This window comes from Vicia villosa, linkage group LG2, assembly GCF_029867415.1.
Source record: "Vicia villosa cultivar HV-30 ecotype Madison, WI linkage group LG2, Vvil1.0, whole genome shotgun sequence".
Lineage (NCBI taxonomy): Eukaryota > Viridiplantae > Streptophyta > Magnoliopsida > Fabales > Fabaceae > Vicia > Vicia villosa.
This window is the reverse complement of record NC_081181.1, coordinates 12,535,328-12,556,578: the sequence shown is the minus strand read 5'-3', so window position 1 is coordinate 12,556,578 and position 21,251 is coordinate 12,535,328. Positions and strand designations below refer to the sequence as shown.

General features: G+C 32.6%; 4 protein-coding genes across 6 annotated transcripts; 2 read left to right on the top strand and 2 right to left on the bottom strand.

Annotated features, from left to right (window-relative positions):
• Nucleotides 1–1,736: 1,736 nt before the first annotated feature.
• Nucleotides 1,737–3,153, bottom strand: LOC131645907 (thioredoxin X, chloroplastic-like). The gene is made up of 2 exons (XM_058916100.1): nt 2,715–3,153; nt 1,737–2,149 (listed from the first exon to the last, which is right to left on the bottom strand). The coding sequence occupies exons 1-2, from the start codon at nt 3,048–3,050 to the stop codon at nt 1,943–1,945; spliced, it is 543 nt and encodes a 180-aa protein (XP_058772083.1). The 5' UTR covers nt 3,051–3,153; the 3' UTR covers nt 1,737–1,942.
• A 655-nt stretch (nt 3,154–3,808) lies between these two features.
• On the bottom strand, nt 3,809–7,882 carry LOC131649216 (pentatricopeptide repeat-containing protein At3g59040-like). Its single transcript, XM_058918974.1, has 7 exons — nt 7,729–7,882; nt 7,299–7,608; nt 6,417–6,707; nt 5,741–5,989; nt 5,212–5,336; nt 4,870–4,968; nt 3,809–4,586 (listed from the first exon to the last, which is right to left on the bottom strand). The coding sequence occupies exons 1-7, from the start codon at nt 7,800–7,802 to the stop codon at nt 4,043–4,045; spliced, it is 1,692 nt and encodes a 563-aa protein (XP_058774957.1). The 5' UTR covers nt 7,803–7,882; the 3' UTR covers nt 3,809–4,042.
• A 165-nt stretch (nt 7,883–8,047) lies between these two features.
• Nucleotides 8,048–10,415, top strand: LOC131649215 (E3 ubiquitin-protein ligase RING1-like). 3 transcript variants are annotated; one of them, XM_058918972.1, is made up of 2 exons: nt 8,048–9,072; nt 10,117–10,415. In XM_058918972.1, the coding sequence occupies exon 1, from the start codon at nt 8,126–8,128 to the stop codon at nt 9,065–9,067; it is 942 nt and encodes a 313-aa protein (XP_058774955.1). In that variant the 5' UTR covers nt 8,048–8,125; the 3' UTR covers nt 9,068–9,072; nt 10,117–10,415. The 3 variants fall into 3 exon arrangements, with proteins under 3 accessions (XP_058774955.1, XP_058774956.1, XP_058774954.1); XM_058918973.1 differs by having other exon boundaries at nt 10,095–10,415; XM_058918971.1 differs by having other exon boundaries at nt 8,048–9,088.
• A 7,671-nt stretch (nt 10,416–18,086) lies between these two features.
• LOC131645906 (uncharacterized) lies at nt 18,087–21,006 on the top strand. The gene is made up of 3 exons (XM_058916099.1): nt 18,087–18,207; nt 18,688–18,853; nt 18,983–21,006. The coding sequence occupies exons 1-3, from the start codon at nt 18,162–18,164 to the stop codon at nt 19,236–19,238; spliced, it is 468 nt and encodes a 155-aa protein (XP_058772082.1). The 5' UTR covers nt 18,087–18,161; the 3' UTR covers nt 19,239–21,006.
• The last annotated feature ends 245 nt before the right edge of the window (nt 21,007–21,251 follow it).

Here is a 21,251-nt window from a genome sequence, read left to right as displayed (position 1 = left end):
ATGTGATTTTTCTTCATCGGATAACTTGCAATCAAGTTTTCTGATATGTAATTTTTCTTCACTGGATAACTTGCAATCAAGTTTTCCGGTATGTCATTTTTATTCACCGAATAACTTGCAAGCAAGTTTTTTCAACATGTAATTTTTTTTCATCGAATAACTTGAGTTTAGGCAACAATGGAAACTCTGGCTTAAAGTAAATAAAATTGTGGCCCATTCTAAGAGACATGTTTTTTGCAACTTATGAAAAATTGTATATCCCAAGCATGAAAAATTGTTGCCTAGTACTTTAGGCAACACTTTTATTTACTTTAGGCTATATTTGGATTGATGGAACATAACGGAGCGGAACGGAATAAAACATATCGGAGCGGAATGGAATATACATCTCACTCCATTGTTTAGTTATCTTATTAAATATATTTCATTCCATCACATACACCCCAAATTAGATGGAAAGGATTCCATCATGTTTCATTTTATTCCATCCATTATTTACTAATCCAAACAGTGAAATCTCATTAGTCATTTCATTTCATTCCATCACATACCACAAATTCAAACATACCCTTAGGCCACAAATTTTCCTGGTTGCATGAACTCTTTTTTTTTTATTTTTAATTTTCGGATAACTTATGAGTTATCCATTAGGCAACGATTTTCTTTACTTTAAGCCACCAATTTTCTTTGTTTCTATGTCTACCATTTATAGTCGTTATTATATATCGGAAAACTTGATTGTAAGTTATTCAGTGAATAAAAATTACATACCAGAAAATTTGATTGCAAGTTATTTGATGAAGAAAAAGTACATACTAAAAAGCTTGATTGCAAGTTATCCGGTGAAGAAAAATTATATATCACATACCGGAAAACTTTGAATAAAATTATCCAATACACTTTAGTAGTGATATGAAATGGTAAATATCAAATAATAAATTATTTAAAAAGGAAAAAGGATAAAATTGAAATTTTTTAAAAAAAATAGGGGTAGAGGGACAATGGCGGAGTAAAATTTTCTCAATGTTGTTGTGAACATGTTGTTTACTTTTTGCATTGCTTAGATTTTTCTCGCAATGCTTTGTCACTTGAAGTTTGGTCTTTTCTTCTTCTTTGATGGTTTTAAGCTCATCATGACTGTTTTCATTGTCTTGATCTTTCTAGAGAGAAAGAAATGAGTATAGTTTGGAAGTCACATTAGTTCTGGACATAAGTTGTCGCTAATGTTGACACAAATCACCAATAATGATCGTAAATTCGTGCTCAAAGTTGAACAAATGTTCCCATCAACACACCTGATTATAGAATCAGGTAAAGATGTTGACTTGTTATGTTTTTTTGCCATCAAATTTCAAACAAATTATGATGCTTTAGCTTAATTAAGTTAAGCAATCAATGTGCTTCATATTTGTGTCATTCTTTACATTAAAAATTTTCATTAAAAAATCATTATCATTACTACAAACAAATCACAGCCAATTTGAATCTGAACACGCATAAATACCAAAAGCACTTTTTTCCTGCATAAGTTTTTCCAGTGCAACATTGAATACCAACACAGTAAATTTGAACTTGTGAATGAATAGAAAGATTAGCAAGAGATTTTGAATTCCAACATTAATTGGAATCTATATAATCATGAATGAATATTCACAAATACCATCTCAAACTTATCTATAAAATGAAAAATAAGTACAATACCTTTAAACCAGTAAAATGTGGAAAGACATTGATCATATATCAAAGAGGAGCTTCAACACAACCTTTCTTTACCATAATATATGCTGTATATGCAGCTTCAGAAATAATACAGATTATACAGCAGATTGAAAGTGTAAAAGCCTATTAAACCCTCATACCAGACATGGAACAGAAATAGTTCTGCTTCCATGTAACTAGTTTTCCAAAAAAAAGTCACAATTTGGAATCACATATAGAACCACTATGTAACTGATATTGATTCTAACAAAACATCGACATGATCTTTAAGTTTCGCCTTTGTAATCGCACCTTCCTTCCTGCTTCCTGGAACTTCCTGCCCGTTCTTGAAGAGTATCACACTTGGCAGTCCATAAACTTTATACTCTTTAATTAGCTCAGGGTTAGCATCATGATCAATCTTTACAACTGTTAATATGTCTTCATATTCCTGCAATATGATGAATAAGAGTATTCAGTTGAGAAACATTATGATCTCGAAGAACATTTACTATATAGCTCACATCACATCTAAGGCCGTCTTAAGTTTTCGGAGGCTCTTTGTAGCCTTGTAGGTTTAACATAGTTTAATGATAACAAATATTTTGTGAGACCTTTTTTAGCTACGGTTTAACCCGTGAAATTTTTTGGACCTTGTGCAGTTACTCGCCTAACACGCCCTCAAAGACGGCCCTTCTCCCAGCCAGGTATCAATCATATTCATTCCACAAGCTATAAAGCATTCTACACTTTTGCCAACATTAAATTGCAAATAATGTCAGCTTCATGCATCTATATCTATACACTATCTATTAAATTTTGTTGTTTCATTGCTCTTGAAAGTCCTGTGTTCTAATGACTCATAAATGCATTAATCTAAAAAAGATAACAGTGACTTTTACTATACTAAAAATTATTCAGCTCAACCTATACCAGAATATTCGCAATAGATTAATTATCATAAACAAAACATCAATGAATCAAGAACATCGAAAATTAGAGAAAGAGAGAAAAACCTTAGCTAGGGCTTCCATGGCGGGAGTGATCAAACGGCAAGGACCGCACCAAGTAGCGACGAATTCAACAAGAACCGGACGCTCAGATTCCAATACGGTTTCCTTGAACTGACTCTCATTGATTTCCGTGATACCGCAACTGACTGTAAACTTGGGAACCGTAGAGGGAAAATTCGAGAATCTTCTTTTTTCGGAGTAGAGTCTGTGCCGGGAGGATGAGTGAGAGCGTGGGAAGAGAAGAGATGAGGTTAGAGAGATGGAAGAAGAAATTGTACGAATCGGAACCGCACGGAGAGAGAGTGTGAGTGAGGCTGAAGTGGAGGTGATTGTGTCCATTGTGATAGTTTGGTATGGTTGGGTTTCAATGAAGCCGAACCAATCCAAGTAGGAATGATAGATAATGAAGAACCTATAACTTGCCCAAATATTAATTTGTGGCCACAAAAGAAAATAAAATACTCCAATTTCCTAAAGTTGTTTAATGGCGATAAATATTCTACTATCAATTTACTTGTAAACTGGATTTTTAGTGGTTAATAGTGGCTATATTTGGATCGACCGAATGCGACGGAATGGAGTGGAATCGAATATAATAATGTACTTTTTTTTTGTTTAGATTAGTAAAAAAAATGAACTATAATAGAACATGATGAAATGCATTTTATCTAATTTTATTATTTGCCCTTATTATTGTTATATCCGGTATGCATGTGTGTGATCTAGTAGTGAAACGCTAGATACAAATTGTTTATTAAAAAAAATTATTGTTCCATCCGATTTAGACGGAATAACATTTTTTTTATTACATCTCCATTAGTTTTGAAATATCTAATAGTGAATTTTACTTCTAATATGGGATGTACAAAATTACTGAGCCAAATAAAATTAATTTAAAAAGACATTATTTTTCCAATGACACAAACCTTTAGTTAGGAAGAATTGTGTTCATGTAATGTTACCCAGCTCAAGGGATGCACAATATATCTAATTTATAAAAAATTTAGTAAAAATTTAACCTTTTACAGCATTAGCTTATTGTTTGTGAAAACTTGTGAATTTAACCTTTTACAGCATTAGCTTATTGTTTGTGAAAACTTGTGAATTGATAATATACTACTTACTAATTAGCCATATATGGATGATGGGACAAAATACTTTTTTCAATTTCCCAACTTATCCCTTGATAGCTAAAATCCTCTAGCATTTCTTGTATTATAATGACAATTTAAAATGAATAGATAGTTTCAATCTCAATAAAAATACAAAGTCCCTAAATTTGAAAGTGTACAAAATTTTTACTGTCTATATCTTTAACTACTTGACATGGTTTAACTCGACTCCTCTGGTTGTTCGTCATTAACCATCGCAACCTGGTCGTCAAAATATTCGTAGTTATCTTCATCATCATCATCGTCGTCCTCTTCATCAAGGTCATTAGCTTTAGGTAAATTGTTAACTTCAGTGGAATCTAGTAGCAACTCATTAGCCACTATTTTATCTTCTTCTGTTTTTGCTAAAGATAGAAGGATATTTTTAGCTTTCTGATCAGGAACAAGTCCACTCAACTCCATTTCTTTAAACCAATGAACAGCACTGTCAAATTCTCCGTTTTTTCCATGTGCATCCATGATAGTCGTCAAAATTGTTTGGTTGGCCTTAATACCCCGCGCAAGCATTTCCTCGTACTTTTCCATTACCTTCTCAATATCATTTTCTGCAGCATACCCTTTAATTATGGTTCCATAAGTGACAACATTAGGCTCAAATCCGTCTTGTATCAATCTTTTGAAGAACTTCTCTGCACCCTTCATGTCAGGAGCATTGACATATGCTAATAACATTGTAGTATATGAGCAAAGATCTGGCATGTACCTGCACCAAAAAAAAGTAAAACGAAATGGTAAAATGCTATCGCAATACATTCTCTAAATTCATAATTGAATCGGCACATGAATTAAAAATGACCAAACGCAAACAACTTCTTGAAGCAGGTTTTCTTATTTATTTTTGGATACTCCTTATTCATTAATAGACAACAGAGTGTAAGTTCTTTTGAATTGCTTAAATAACAGATATCTTTAAATTTTAATGTTAATAATGGCAGATTCGTTAAACATATTAATATAAACTAACAATAGAAAGGAATGCAACTTACTTATCCCTTCTCATGCTCTTAAACACAGTCCGAGCTTGCTCGACCATTCCCGATATGGAAAATGCATCAAGTAAAATATTGTAAGCTTTTCGAGTTGGCCTGTGAAAAGGAAGAGAATACAGTAACTTTTTAAAAGGAAGATAAAATAAAATTTATTTAGCAACAGAATCAGAAAGTTCTAGATTTCAAGGATACAATAATTTCAAATTAAGGTAAATTCAATTTTACAGTGCTGATTATAATTATAAAATATTATATTACTCTTGGAGTAATAAGCTAATCTATCAAGCTTTCTATTAACTCATGGCATTAACAGTTTTATTCTCTCATTCTCTGGCATACCTGACACCAGCATCAAGCATTTCCTCAAATACTGCTAATGCTTCATCCTCCCTCCTGGCTTTCCCGTAAGCATTGATGAGTAAGGCATAGCTAACCACGTCGGGTCTGAGATCAGCTCTTTGCATCTAAAATTAGGCATTTACTTCAAAATCTGATGAATTAATTATAGACAGTAAATTAAAAAGGGAACAGATCTTCGAGACAAAAACCAATGGAAAGTCTTGAAAATACCACAAGATTAAATAAATAATCTGTTGGGGGAAATTCCAGAGAAAACCATTGCCTCTTGTGAATAAGGACCGAGTTTCATACATCAGAGATTTGATATTTTAATAAAATTCTGATCGATTTAACATGGAGAAAGGTTTCTAAACCATAAGATAAGAGAAATAAAATCACTTAATTGTATGAATATTTTCAGGAAAATGTTGACTACAGTAAGCATGCATAGGATACAACACAAATGAAATGAAAGAATCCTGAATCTATCGAGGACTCTGTAAAAAGTAGACAGATATTTTTATTTTACCTGATCATATATGTTTGAAACTTCCTTGTAATTTGTTTCATATGACATCAGGCTATTATATGTTACAGTAGATCGTTCAATTCCCCGTTCAGCCATCAGTGCAAATGTCTTGCGAGCCTTTTCATGACTTCCAGCCTTCTTATACATATAAATCATCATGTTAAACATCTTCTGATCTGGTTTCAAAGGTGGATTCTCATCATTCAATAGCTTGTCAAATACTTCTTCAGCTTCCTTAAACTTGTTCCCCTACAATTGAATTGAATCAATTATATGAATCCGAAATTGAAAGCCCAGCACTCTATAACAGAAATCTACACTGAGTTCAATGTAGTTATGAAAGAAACATGAGGAAACGTGTTGGAGTTGAGTAATCATTCATGGGACATTCATGATTAGTTTGGATGGTGGTTGTAACATGTATCCCATAATATCTCTATGTTCAAATTCACATGAGGACATATGTTTAAGGTGCTTACTTCGACTTTAACCAAACATAAAGAAATTAAAGTTAAGAATGCAGCGATTAATATATTGTACTTCAACTGAATATATCTTATAGGTAAACTGAAGTACAACAACAACAACGATAACCACTAGCACAGAGGGTAAAAGCAATAAGTGCAATGTTACTGGTAAATAAAATTGTACAGGATAAATATGATATTTATGTTACCTCAACAAATGTTTTAAGTATAATCTGATATGTGAATGCAGAAGGCTCAGGGCCAAATGTTTGCATCCTACGAAAAATCGCTTCAGCATTATTGTATTTGCCTCCTTTTCCATATGCTTCCATAAGTGCAGTTTGAGACACTACATTTGGTGCATAACCATTCTTATTCATCAAGCCCAACACCCTCTCAGCACCATTGAAGTCTCCAAGCTTTCCATAAGCCGTAATAAGCAAGATGAAATCCATCTTACTGAAATCCCACCAGTTTTGTGCTCTAAGCCATACAAGAATCTAAACAGAAACCACATAACAACCCACAGGCAATTAGAATTTATGAAGCACAGACACTTTTTGCAACACAGACACATTGACACTAGGAGATGTCACCATCCTCATTTGACAAAATCTTCGGAGGCCCCCTGTTTTAAAAACACATTTCCTACAGGTTTTAAGCGTGCTTACTAGGTAAAAAAATTGCAATTCCTATAATGTTTTATCCGTAAACACTTGTCTCAATGTGTATAAATATATCATTGCTAGCAACATAAGTTCTCCTTGTTTTCATACTTTATTTATATTTTATACGTAAAAATCAAAAACTCGAAAGTGGTAGTATGTTTTTCTAGTTCTGTCCGTTGATACAGCTAATGTAAAAAATAAACTAGGATAATGACACCAATAAATATATAGTATTTATTCAGTATAAGGTCTGTTGGACACCGAGACACGCTGAATACAAGAGGCATCCATGCTTCATAAGCTAGAATCATTTAGAAAAGCTAAAATTTAAAAGCAAATTATCCTCCAAACAATCAAACACAAAACATCTGAAGCCAAATTCACTAAAAAAAATAATACAAAGAGCAATGCATTGGAATATACCTCAGCAACAACATTCCATTTTTTGAGTTGTTTAAACCTAATCAAAGTACCAACAACAAGGTCTTTCGGAATAGTTTGGTTCTTCATCTTCTCAGAAGAGAGCACAGAAACAGCAGAGCCAGACTCATCTATCAATTTCATGAGTCTCAACCAATTTTTCTTCTCAGGTTTTTCATCATCATCATCATCATCCTTGAAAACCACCATTTTCTTCTTCCTCTGCATGAATTTTCTCTGTGTCAACATACCCTTACAAACCACCTTCAATCTCCCACTCATTTTCACCCTCACAATTCCATATTCCGATTTACTGCAAACACACACAGAGTAAATAATCACATAACAACACCGAGAAACTACCAACAATAACAACAACAACACAAAAGTAGAAAAATAGAAAAATAATTAGTAAAAATTCAATTCAACTCACCTTGATTGAAGAGGTGGCAAAGAGAGTTTCCCCAATCCTAAGTTACAGTGTGACTTCGAAATGAGACTACACATTCCGAAGAGGTTTGCTTCGAGCTCAGCTTCTGCGTTTTCCCAAAATCGCACCAGAAGAAGAAAGAAGAAGAAGAAGAAGATTATGCTAATAATCAGTTATAAATATCTATCTATCTGTTTTTCTTCTTTTTTTAATAAAAAAAACAAATCATGTTTAGTTGGGCTGGGCCAGGCCCAAAGTTAACTCAAATATAAAGCCCGTTTTTAGGCCCATTCATATATTTAAGAAGGGAAATAAACAAGTTACTAGAATTGATTGATTTGAAACGTATCAAACTTGTTGCTGTCATTTTTAGTTTGAGTCGCCTTTACTCCGACGAGTCATGTCTTCTGGCGGCGGCGACGGCGGTGGCGGAAAGTTATACTTCTGCCACAATTGCACTCAAAGAGTTACCTGCTCGGAGGATTCCGAGCCTTTCTGTCCAATCTGCTTCCAAGGTTTCATCGAAGAATGTACTCCCGATCCAAACCCTAACCCTAACGTCATTTTCCGTTTCAACCAAGACGATTCCGATAACGAATCCGATTTTCCCTTCCATCCGTTCTCTCTTCTCCCTTTGTTGCTTTCTTCTGCTTCCATTTCACGGACCCGGCTCGAAACCGCCGAACCGGAGAACGATAATTTCGACCCGATCACTTTCCTTCAGAATCATCTTAACGGCCTTCATGCTGATGGTGCTAATATTCAGTTCGAGATCAATCAAGGTTCTGATTCCGAATCAGGGTTTCGTGTTCCGTCTAACATGGGGGATTACTTCCTTGGCCCTGGTCTCGAGCAATTGATTCAGCAGCTTGCTGAGAATGATCCTAACCGGTATGGAACACCGCCGGCGTCGAAAGAGGCTGTTCAGAATCTTCCGAGTGTTACTGTTGATGATGAGTTGTTGAACTCGGAGATGAACCAGTGTGCTGTTTGTCAGGATGAGTTTGAGAAGGGTTTGCAGGTGAAGCAAATGCCTTGTAAGCATGTGTATCATGATGATTGCTTGCTTCCGTGGCTTCAATTGCATAACTCGTGCCCTGTTTGTCGATATGAATTGCCTACTGATGATGCGGATTATGAGAACCGGGATGGGAGCAGTGGTGGTGGTGGTGATGGTTTGAGGTCTGTTGTTGATGGGAGCGGTACTGGTGGTGGTGGAGGAGGAAATAGACCTGTCCACAGGACTTTTAGAATATCTTTGCGGTATCCTTTTGATTCTGGTAACTCTGATCAGGACTCTGATGGAAGGGGATTGGGAAATAGGCAAGAAGATTTGGATTGAAAATTGTAAGTATCTAGAAAGGTATTAATCTGTCTTATGTTCGTTTTATATGACGATAATGATGGTGTTCTTTATCGTGAGTCATTTTCTAGTTTATTAGCATTTCAGATACATTATGTTTTGATTAGAATTTTGGATCATTGTTATTGTTATGATTTTGGCTTAGATTTAGTTAGTTTTGAACATTTAATTAGTGTGTTTAAGGTTTAGATTTTGTATTAGTCCTGAAACATTCAAATCAATACTCAACTCTATTCTTTTTGGCTAATGTTCTGTTTTATTACTGTTTTTGAGTGCTGCGTAGAATTATATGTTCAAATGTTTGACAAACCATGTCATATGTAAGTCTAGCCTTGTTGATTTTCTAGGCGTCTTTCTTGGATCAGTTTTGTTGGCGGTTCTAATATTTACACTTCCTGTCAAAGTCAATTTATTTTCTCCAATGTTGTTTAATAGCCACTATAGCGTAGCGGGATTTGGACTAACCCCTATGGTTCTCCAATTTGCAAATTTCAACATTCGCCTATTTCCCACCATCCGCAATTAACAAAACTGTTTTGCATTGCAAAATTTCAACAACCGCCCATTTTTACCGCCATTTGCAATTAACAAAACTATATTTTTTTTTTTTTTTGCATTGTTTTGGGGTGAGAACGTTCATATCAGTATTCCCAGAGTACTTGTATTGTCATTCTAATTAGCGAGTTGATTAATGCCATGCATTTTTCAAGATTATTATATTCTCGTCTTATAATTATCTTATATTAAGTGTTGATAGTCTGAACTGCATCTCAGATTTGAAGTGTTCTTTCCGAGTATAGTCATCACGTCCTGGATATTCGTTTTATTTTAGGAGTCTTGAACTTTTTTATATAATTGTTTTCTTTTCCGTGTTTTATTTAAGGCTATGCTTTGTAGAAAGAAGTGCAAATGAAGAGAAATAAAACATCAGTTAGTGAATTGGAAGGAATTTAGTTGTTTAATCAAATCATTATTATGTTATGAGTTGATATCTAATGCTGAATAGCATGTCCATGGTGTTTCTGCAGGTATGATTTGGCGTTTAAAACTGGAATTGGGAACAGTCACATGCAGCTGAGGGTGTCCGTGAATAGTAGATTACTTGCATTATTATGTCTATAGAAGTTCTTGTAAGCCCTTGGCTGGTAACTTTGTCCAATTTTAAAGGTCTTTTTTCCAATTTTTTTGGATGGCTGGAATATGGTATTTTGTGTCGGTATACAGTTGTTGAGATTTTAGGTATGCTATCCAGAGTTGGTAGCAAATTTTCCCTGTTTTGTGTACAGATCATCTTCCTCAAGTGTCCAATGTTAATTGTTATCCTTTATCCGCACTCTACTTATTTTACATCGATAATTGTAGCATATCATGCTCTAGAGAGAGGTTGAAATTTGTCATCACTGATCATTGTTGACCATCGGTCACCTGGGATGTTAAATGAGTGATGCAGGTAGATTGTTAATTTCATTAGGAAACATAGTTGACGGTTTTTTTCTAAATTAGAAAAGTAGTTAGAAATTTTAGCGTAATTATATGGGACAGGTGATCCATTGTGGATGATAAGTTTTTAACACTAGATTTGTAGTAATTAAAAGTAAGTGTTTGGGTTTAATGACCTGAAACTTGGGGTTATAATGTTTTAAGACTAGAGGTATTAACTTGGATCTCATTAGGAAAGTTAAGAGAATGGGACTTGTAGTAGATGGAGACAATCATGTTGGACGACACGATGTTTTTTTTTTGAAGTATTTTGATTTGTTACTAGATCACTATCTTAGCTATATAAAGATGTAAATTTGTCTTTGATATTTTGAACTACTTTTAAACATTGGTGTGGCCTCTTACGACCTTCTTAGCACGGCATCCTTGTGTAGAAATCCATAATCCAATAATCGAATCGAATGAAATTTAAAGAAAGAGTGGAGTCTTTCTCCAATTTGTTATTTTGAACTACTTTTAAACATTGGTGTGGCCTCTTACAGCCTTCTTAGCACGACATCCTTGTGTAGAAATCCATAATCCAATAGTCGAGAATTTAAAGAAAGAGTGAAGTCTTTCTCCAATTTGTGAGTACACCAAAGACATGAGGTGCAAGAAAGAGACAAAAGTGATAATTGGACATTTGAGATCGTGTTCCATGGTTTGTGTTATATGACATCGAGTAGTATCATAAAGACACGAAGATTTGTCACATGTGAGGGGGGCATTTATCCCAAACCGAGCAAACGTTCACGCATTACACGCAAAAATAATAGAATGAAGTGACATTTTTGTAGGTCACAATTTTATGTCACTGGTGGGGGCCTATTTATCTCAAACCCTTGAACACTCGCGCATGTAAAAATACTCAAATGAAGTGACATTTTTGTAGGTCACAATACTATAATAAGTTGAAAAATTTTCCCGATGAATATTTTACACAACTAATTAGATCAAACTATTTTCACATTTATCTCTTTACTTTTTTTTATTTTACATATTTTTTAGTGTAGCTTAAAAAACTCTAAAATTCTCTACCACTTTCTAAAAATGATAAGATGTCATAGATGTAGAACATAGTTTTAAACAATTACTAAAAAGAATTAACAATTGGGAACAATTTATAAAAAAATATATATATATATATTTCGTCCTCCTCTCCCCTACAAATTCCTTAATCCAAAACACACTACGTTTTTCTTGTGTCAATTTGGAAACTATGTTTGGTGTGGTCTATTTGACTCATGTTAAATAATTTATTGTAGCATTATTGTTAGTTATACCTTTACCTTGCCCTCCAAGTTGACTTGTTGCACAATAACTAGACATGTTGACCTTTTCTTAAACATTCAACTAACCATTCTATGAACCATTCTTAATCTTAAGAGTACTCTACAAGTTTTGTAACTTTGAGAAACTTATATAATGGAGCATTCTCAAATCTCTAAGAGTGCATAAGTGTGCAAGATCAAAAAGGATTCAAAAGTAAAACTAAACATGAACAAAGTTGTTTTGTTTTATGCCCTTTTAGGGCTTTTTGCAGGTGCTATTTTTAGCTCTTTCATTTGTGGAACTCCAACCAATTATAAACCAGAAAATGATTGTAATCTCTTTGGCAGTAAAGGCAAAAAATCACTCAGCGTAATGTCACAAACCATTCTCAATGGCTTCCTCATTCTTGCAATAAAGTTTGTACACTATATATTCTCAAGGTGTTACAAATCAGCTACACCTTATACAATGATTGTGCCATTTTGGGTCGCCTTTACACTCTCAGTTTCTTATATGTCTGAGTTATCATTAAGTTAAGCTTGATTGAAGAATGAAGACTGATAAATAATGTCTTTTCCAAATGATTAATCTTCAAAGAGGAATTTACATCATGAGAATTACGTATCTGCAAAATCATGGCAAAGTGAATGTAAATTCATCTAAAGATAAGTCTACAGAAAGCATAATGGAGAAAGGAAAGATAGTAAACAATAAATAGTCATTATGTTTTTTATTAGTAAAAATATTCCACAAAATGTATCATAGTTCTGTAAATTTCAAGCAATGTGTAAATGAAAATGTGATAAGTCCTATTTACTAAACTTTCTTATTATTAAATGGAGTATTAGGTAAACTTCTTTTGTTTTTTATTTTAAATCTTCGTATTCAGTCATACCATCGACTAATCTGTTAAATATGCTTGGATCTCAACCTCAAAAGCTAGCTCAAGAGGTGAGGTTGTCCTCACATATTTATACACCCAACAGTCCGGGAACCTAAGCAATGTGGGACTTCAAACAAACTCACAAATACCAACTTCAACACCCACCCTCACGCCTAGCGTGGGCATGGGCCAAACGCCCACATTGCAGTCCTTAACCCGGCTCTGATACCATGTTAAATATGCTTGGATCTCAACCTCAAGAGCCAAAAAATAATTTGGTTGTATTTTATTCAGAAACATTAGAGCATTATATACACATATACATCTCTCTAATTAGATGATTCTATTCCTATAATTCAGCAACCTATTCCTATTATACTGATATGACAGTTCCCATGTTACCATATTTACAACAAGAATCATGGATGCAATTAACTCTCATAATAACAAGAATCATAGAATATAATTTCCTTTCCTAACATCGGCAGCGGAATTCGAATTTAGGACTTTGAGAGGAGCATACTCTCAAAATCTAAGCCTCTACCACTAGAGTCTAGTGACTAGACCAACCTTTGGGGGTTAGGTAAATTTCTTTTGTTACTCTGTTTTTATCATTTTTAATTGGGTATAAGTATTTTTAGGGAAAATTAATTAAATTTTTTTTTAAATAAAATAGTTTTAAAAAGTGATATGATATGAGTTTTTATGATTTTTATTTGGGTAGAAGTATATTTAGGGAAAATTAATTTGAAATTTAATATTTTTAAAATAAAATAATTTTAAAAAGTGATATAATTTTGAATAATATTATTTAATTGAATAAGGTATTCACATCCATCTAAATTTAAGAGTATCAAAAATATCGGACTGTCCACCTATTTTAATTTATAAAATATAGAATTGTATTTGTTTCGTGGAACGGTAGAATTTTAGGACTATGCAACTTATGTGATATTATAATATTTTAAAAATTGGTGAAGATTGTAACAGCCCGAATTTTATTATTTGGCTAATTAAATTAAATAAGGAATTATTTACTTAATTTGGACGAAGTTTAATAATTAATTGGATCGTCGGTGTTATTGAGAAACATGTTCGGATTATTAAGTGAAGTTGGAATTTATTTGGTTAATCGAAGAATTAATAAAGTGGAGTATGTAGAGAAATAATATTAGAAATAATATTATTATTGGATTTTATTTATTTGAGATAAAGTCGGATTTAATTGGATTAATCGGAAAATAATACTAAGGGTAATAATATTATTTGTTGGAGCATAATTATTGATTTGACTACTCTATTTTATCAATTGGGCCTAATTAGTTAGAAAGTGGAATTATTTGGGTAAGCCTAACATGAGTAATATAGTAAGAGAGGAAATAAGGGGTAGAAGCATCATTTTCATTTTGCTGGTTTTCAAGAATAGAAGTGGAGGAGAGGAACAAGAAGAGGAAAGCTAGGGTTTTGGAGGAGAAATCAAGAGGTAAGGGGGAGAATCCCTATTATTATGGGCTAGTATGATTGGGTCAATGGGTAGATTAACATGATTAGATTTAATTTTGTTGATTGAATCTATATATGTTATCTTGATTTTTTGGTTATATGTCATGGAAATTGTTGTTGCTGTTAAATTGAATTTGGAATAAATATGCAATGCTATGTTCATGGGAGCTATGTCGTCCGGTGACTAATAGCAAGGGGACGGACGATACTCATGTACTATGACGAACGACATTGTGCTTATGCTACTTCCAATGTGTTCCTTTATCTTGTTTTCTTGCTGTGCATACATGGGCTACGTTCGGTGGCTGTTTGTTTTCTTATTACCATATTACCACTTAAAGAACATATATATAATATATAAAAAAAATTAATATGCATAATAGAAATGGAACAAATCTATACCATTTTGTTTTGATGCTATCTGACAGTGTGTGGCCTCTTTTGTTTGTTTTGCTATACCATATATATATATATATATATATATATATATATATATATATATATATATATATATATATATATATATATATATATATATATATATATATATATATATATATATATATATATATATATATATATATATATATATATATATATATATATATATATATATATATATATATATATGTCCTGTTCCGCTCCATGCTTGTTTTTTTTTTTAAATAAGAAACATATTTAATGGTATAAATAGTGAAAATGAATCATAATCTAAGAGATGATATACATAATGGAAAACAGTAGGAGAAATAAGAATTGTGAAACACTAGCAATTATTGAACATGTAATTAAAACAGTCCCGTTTGACCGAAATGGATGAATTAAACGGTATAATTAGTTGTCCGGAATTTAATGAAAATTTACATGGTAGCTAAAATTAATTAGTAGATTAACATGATAGTGTTATTTTGTTGAAATGATGATGTTTTACGAACCGACCGAAATTGGGTAAATTTGAATATTACTTATATCAAATATTGGTTTTGTGATAGAAAATAATAGAGTAAATTAGAACTAATGTAAAATAATTATTAATTAGTTGATTTAATTAATAGCTGAATTAATTCAATGAGTTCAATTGATTGGAATAAATTTGGAATTAGATCAATTATTCGATTTGTCGGTAAATTACAGTATTTTGAGGATTTGTCCGTAATTGTGTTTTGTCTTGAATATGTATGTTGAGAAATATATATTTCCATGCCAATGATGTTGTGCTAATATTGATTCTCTGTGAGTAGTTGGTTAATATTAATTCTAATGATTAATTGCTTGATGTTGAAAGTGTGTGTTCATGTATAATTGGCAAAATGAGAATTAACATGAGATAGTGTGGTTACTAGTGTTAATTGGATTGTGTGAATCGTAATTGATTAATTGACCTCTTGTATGTGAATGATGTGTGTGTGGTGAATGTTGTGTACAATTGGTGGATAATTCATAGGGTTGAATTATTGTGATATGCGGAAAGTTAAGATGGTAGAGATGATCTTAATTGCATATATTTGTGATATTGTACATACATTCATATCATAGTGTGCCTTGAAACATAGGTGGATTTGCTTTGAAACACAAGCGGGCTTGGATTCTAGAGTGAATCGGAAGCCGTAAACTATATGTTTACAATTGGTGGACTTTGGTCTTGTCCGGATCGGAAGTGTGGCTTAGATTCTAGAGATATGAATCGGAGGCCGGTGAAACTTAGAATTTCACATTGGTACCACATGCATAGTGTCACATGTTTCATTGAGTCACACTAGAGTTATGTGATAGTTGATTATGTGCATTATGTAGTCGTGATATGTGCATGATTGTGATAATTGATTATGTGCATTATGTTGTTGTGATAAGTGTACGAGTGAACAATTGATTATGTGCATCGATGTCGTAATGCTATGAGTATGAGTTTGGTAATTGATTACGTACACTTGGTGTTGTGGTGATATTGTATTAGTTGATAATTGAGAATGGGTGATGTTTGAATACGTAATTGGTTAAATGCGGGAATATGTGATAATTATGGCTATGTGCATAATTGAGAATATAGTATTGAGATATTATACTCTTATACTTGTTGTGCGTTTAATGTATGTGATTATATTGATTAGTATTAATTTACATGATTAGGCAAGGTCTAATGTATTCCTATAATTGTTGATTTAACCATTGTATCTCATTATACTTTCTTCAAAATGATTCGTATTCTCACCCTTCTGTTTTAATGTTGCCCTCGTTTGGCGACATGCAGGTTCTGGAGTTAGTAGCTCGCGTGTGATCTTAGTCGGAGTTTCTTCCGAGTTATTTGGAGATTAGGTAGTGAGTCGATGCTCTGGTCATGTAACACTGGGTAGACTAGTTATTTGAACTCATGTTTCTATTCGGTTATGTATTACGTTTGATTTGAGAACCTGTTATGTTACTAATTGTTGTTTGATAGGCTCTTAAGCCAAATATTCTGAATTATGTTTTAATTTATGTTGATATGATTATTGAGACTTGATCATGGTATGGGAAATGGATCATTTTATGAAACACATGAGTATTTAGTAGTTTCTGCTGTGAATGCATATTCTGGATAAAATATGATCAATTGAGAAGTGTTATTTGAAATGACCAGGTGTATCATATATTGTAAGTAAATGTTGTTTGTTTTTAAAGGCTTTTAGTTTTTGAAAACATCGATGTGATGCCCTTTTGTTATATGCATGCTTATTCTCTGATTATATGCTTATTTATTTTGGGGAATAAAAGGGGTGTTACAAAGATACTAAGTCATTGGTTCATTGATCGAACCACTGAGTCATTAGTCGAATCACATGAATAAAATGGATTAAACTTGATTTCTAACAAAATTTTATAATTGTTAAACTGATCCGATCAATTGTTTTTATTTCTAAAAAAATTCACGACGCCTACGAAATATTAAAATTTTATAATTTTACAAAGTTTATTCTTTAAATTCAAATTCTAAATAAATTTTGAACTAATAAATTTAATTTCAAAGAAAAAAATTGTTTCAAATAAGTTTTAAAGAAATTCTATGTATATTTTAATTTATTTTTAAAAAAAATTATCAAAACAATGTCGTTAATCTGAGGAAAAAATAAAGCAAGTATTTAAACCGCCGATTTTTCAAAATTGATGATTAGTTGATTTTGGCTGATTCTAATCGATTTTCACTATTTTAATATTTCAAGCTGGGTTTAACTGATCCAGCAATTAGACCAATTGAAAATTTCTCTGATTTTCAATTCAATTGGTTTGATCGACCATTCAGAATTTAAAAACACTAGGATAGTGATTAAAATTTTGAATAAAATAAAATTATATAGATAAGAGAGATGGATATTTCTTTCATAAACTAGATAGGTGTTTTCTCTAATGAATTATTAAAATTGAAAATTAATTATCGAGTTTCTTTTTAAATGTCAATTTAAAATTTTCTACACTAAATAACTCATACATATATTTATTTTAATATAAATATTTGTTTTACCTATTCGTAAATTATAAATTATTTTGATCATCTCACATAAAATAAAAAGTGTAATCGAATCGCTAACAATGTTCGATAAATAACTAAAATTAATATTTATGTGAAAATAATTAGAGAGAAATTAATATTAACATTATAATTATAAATTATAATTTATGAATTTTGATCATCTTACATAAATTATAAATTATTTGGAATCTAGCTAACATTATTCGATAAATAATTAAAATTAATTTATATTTTTTAAAATTTATTATTACAATAACCTTTGTTTCTCTATCAAAAGTTAACAAAAAATATTTAAAAAAATGGTGTTAGTAGTATTTTAATGGAATTTGTTTAGCGAAACCCAGGCCCAATATAGTGTTGTGGGCTTCAAAGGCTCCACTTCCATCTTCAATTCGTTTCTATTCTCTCTCACAGCGTGAGGTTTCCCAGAGATGGAACAAGGAGATGCCAATTCACCCACCAATTCACAACAAACTGGTAATTATTAACTTCACTTTTTTGTTTTGTTTTGAATAGTTATCACGCTTCTCTTAATTTCAAATTACCTGCCAATAAAAATGTAACTGTTGCATCTTTTTTATAGGCAAATGTTAGTGGTTAGAAATTTGTTAAGTATCTTTGGAAATCTAGGGTTTTGAAGGAGGGATGAGGAATCATAATTTGTTGAGAGAGAGTGTTTTCCAGCAGCATATGCAATGTTTGACATTGTATTGCATCTTCTAAAGTTTTCAGAGGTCCTATCTAGGTTAACTACAGTTGAAGTGTGGCAAATCAAATAGGGGATATATTTTTCCGTGGTTTAATCTTGACAACTATTTTATGAGGCTTTTATTTAATAACGGTTTCAAATGCGTCAAACTTTAGGTCTTGTGGGGTAGTCCGCCTTGTATGTCCTCAAAAACTGTCCTGCGTATTGCCCTAACCATCTAATTTTTGTTTATTTGATATAAATGTCAGTTTCTGATGATGAAGAGATTGACTACTCAACGAAACCAGAGTTTTATGATCCTGAACTTGACGAAAAGGATGAAAAGTGGATTCATAAAAATAGACATGGACGTGATTCTGATGCGGTGCTTTGCTGCCCTGCTTGCTTCACCACACTCTGCCTAGAATGTCAAAGGTAATATGTTGTTCAATTCTATTCAGTTTGCATACAAAACGCTACATAAATGCTGATTTTTGGTGATTGGAATTTGTACTAGTATAACTACTGCTTGTGGTATGTTGTGACTTCATTTGTGTTTTACAGGCACGAGAAATATTTGACCCAGTATAGAGCGATATTTGTTACAAACTGCAAGATTGAGGATAAACCAGTTATGATGCAAAGTAGCTCGAAATCAAGAAAAAGAAATAGAAGGGACAAAGAATTTGGTGGGAGCGATGCAATTTCATCTAGTAATGAAAAATTAAAACAAGTCTGCTGCGCTGTTTGTTCAACAGAGGTAGGTGTCTTTGACGAAGATGAGGTTTATCATTTCTTCAATGTACTCCCTAGTGAGTGAATGCTGACATAGCAGCGGTTTTGCTGCTCAATCGTTCTGCTGAAATGTGAGTTTCACTGCCTTGTAAAATTCAAAATAGTTGCTGTAATATCTCTTTGTTTAAATCAAAGAAAGCACGTTCCCCTCATATTGAAAGAGGTTCACCGTTAGTAATTAAATCAACACTACCAAAAGTTGTTGCTAGCAATTTAATATGCATGTTGCAAAGAAACCATGTTCTCACTAAAACATGATCTATAGAGATAGATCACAAAAACTGCGCGGCCTAAGTTAGAGTATATACATAGACAAAATGCTGAGACGCTTTAGTAAGCATGATTCTGAGAAATGATTCATATATATGTAACCTGTCTTATGTCTATCAAAACGTTCGCTTTGTTGTTATTGCTTGTCCTTGTTGGTTTTTGCCATATCGTTCTCCCCGTTCTTGTAGCCGTTTTTGCCACTGTCGCTGCTGTTTCGCCTCCCTGTTGCAAATATGAGTATAGCAACAGGGATGTATGTCACTGGACTGGACAGCCAGGTTACTCCAGCTCAACTAAATTTTTATATTGTATTAGATGACATGATTTTCATATTACTATCATTAGTGAAATCAAGGTTGGTGCAATCTATATCGCATAATAGAAATCAATGACATAATATATCTAAAATAATGCACAATATAACATGTTAAAGGAAATACTTGATGATGTCAAATGCATAATGGCACACAAAATACTACCTAAATATAACCAGATGTTCCAAAATAGAATGCATCATGCTGCATTACACGAAAACTAATGCGCATTTTGTCTAACCTCTTCATCTGTAATGCAAGTATTGGCTTCCTTCAAAATCTCTTAAACATCAACATGGGCATCAATGCCCTTCTGTACAATTCCACTAGATAGTAATTTAGAAGCCAAGTCTCGGATGCGAGCATATCCAAGATAATATCACTCATAATGCCACCCTCATTTAGTGTTGCCTTCTTTGCAAGAACTTCCTCCTCAATTGGTATAAATGACTGTCCTTCCAAATTGAGAATCATATAAGTGGTTGTTCTCGTATAAAATCTACTAAAACCATTGTTTCTTGTTTAAAGTAGTTAGAGGATTAACTACATCTTAAAATATCACCTCATGCATTTATATATAGTTTCCCAACCACGTAGGATCTGGACACCACGGTCCTCACAGACAAAATATGGTCCTTGTACTAAAGACATGAAGAGCAAAGACGATAAGATGATTGGGAGTATATTGCATGTACACGAACTAGCACCAATACCTAGAAATGTTGATAAATTCATGTCTGCTTCAATATATACTTAAACAACATTGAATAAAATATTTTTCAACAAATAATTCAATAATTATATGAATATGATATATAAAAGAGTCATATATCCAGGTGCAGTCATCGGCCATATCTAAATCTCTAAAATACTCTAAATATACCAAGTGGTGTAGGTGACACTATTGTCTGTGAAAATGTTCAAATCCATCAGAAATAGAAGATACATCATAATGATCATTGTTTGTGCATGTGTCTATACACCTCATCACCCACCTTGTTAGAGGTATCGACAATTAATAGATATTTCTAAAACTCCTATTTGAAAATATTGAATGTTGTATGGCCTCCTTTGAAGTTGCATGTTTCTGATACATTAAAGGGGAGACATCTATGTGGTTTTGTTGTTTGTCCCTTAAGCTTTTACTTTGAATTTAGTTTTATATTTGAGTCACCTCTTCAATTAGGCATCTTTAAGGATCGAGTTTTTGATTGTGTTTTAGCTTGCATAATTCCAAGTGTTTGAGTATGAACATTATACTTCAATTAGTCGAGTTTTTGGAACAAGAACTATAATTGAGATTTATTTAAGTCATGCCAAAGGTAGAATCTCAAAAGATCGTTGAAAACTTGAGTTTTTGAAATTTTGGAAGTGTGATCCGAATCACACATTCCTCTGAGTCGAATCAAACAAGGAAGAAAGGAACCAGAGCTTTGTTGCAACTTGTGAATCGA

Excerpts from the sequence above, each read along its gene's own strand:
- LOC131649215 (XM_058918972.1), top strand. The coding sequence starts at position 8,126 with ATGTCTTCTGGCGGCGGCGACGGCGGTGGCGGAAAGTTATACTTCTGC.
- LOC131645907 (XM_058916100.1), bottom strand. The coding sequence starts at position 3,050 with ATGGACACAATCACCTCCACTTCAGCCTCACTCACACTCTCTCTCCGT. Across the intron at positions 2,150-2,714 it reads CCATGGAAGCCCTAGCTAAG|GAATATGAAGACATATTAAC; the intron begins GTTTTTCTCTCT and ends ATCATATTGCAG.
- LOC131649216 (XM_058918974.1), bottom strand. The coding sequence starts at position 7,802 with ATGTGTAGTCTCATTTCGAAGTCACACTGTAACTTAGGATTGGGGAAA. Across the intron at positions 6,708-7,298 it reads AATGGAATGTTGTTGCTGAG|ATTCTTGTATGGCTTAGAGC; the intron begins GTATATTCCAAT and ends GTTTCTGTTTAG. Across the intron at positions 5,337-5,740 it reads TTTCAAACATATATGATCAG|ATGCAAAGAGCTGATCTCAG; the intron begins GTAAAATAAAAA and ends GCCTAATTTTAG.
- LOC131645906 (XM_058916099.1), top strand. The coding sequence starts at position 18,162 with ATGGAACAAGGAGATGCCAATTCACCCACCAATTCACAACAAACTG. Across the intron at positions 18,208-18,687 it reads CACCAATTCACAACAAACTG|TTTCTGATGATGAAGAGATT; the intron begins GTAATTATTAAC and ends TATAAATGTCAG. Across the intron at positions 18,854-18,982 it reads CTCTGCCTAGAATGTCAAAG|GCACGAGAAATATTTGACCC; the intron begins GTAATATGTTGT and ends TGTGTTTTACAG.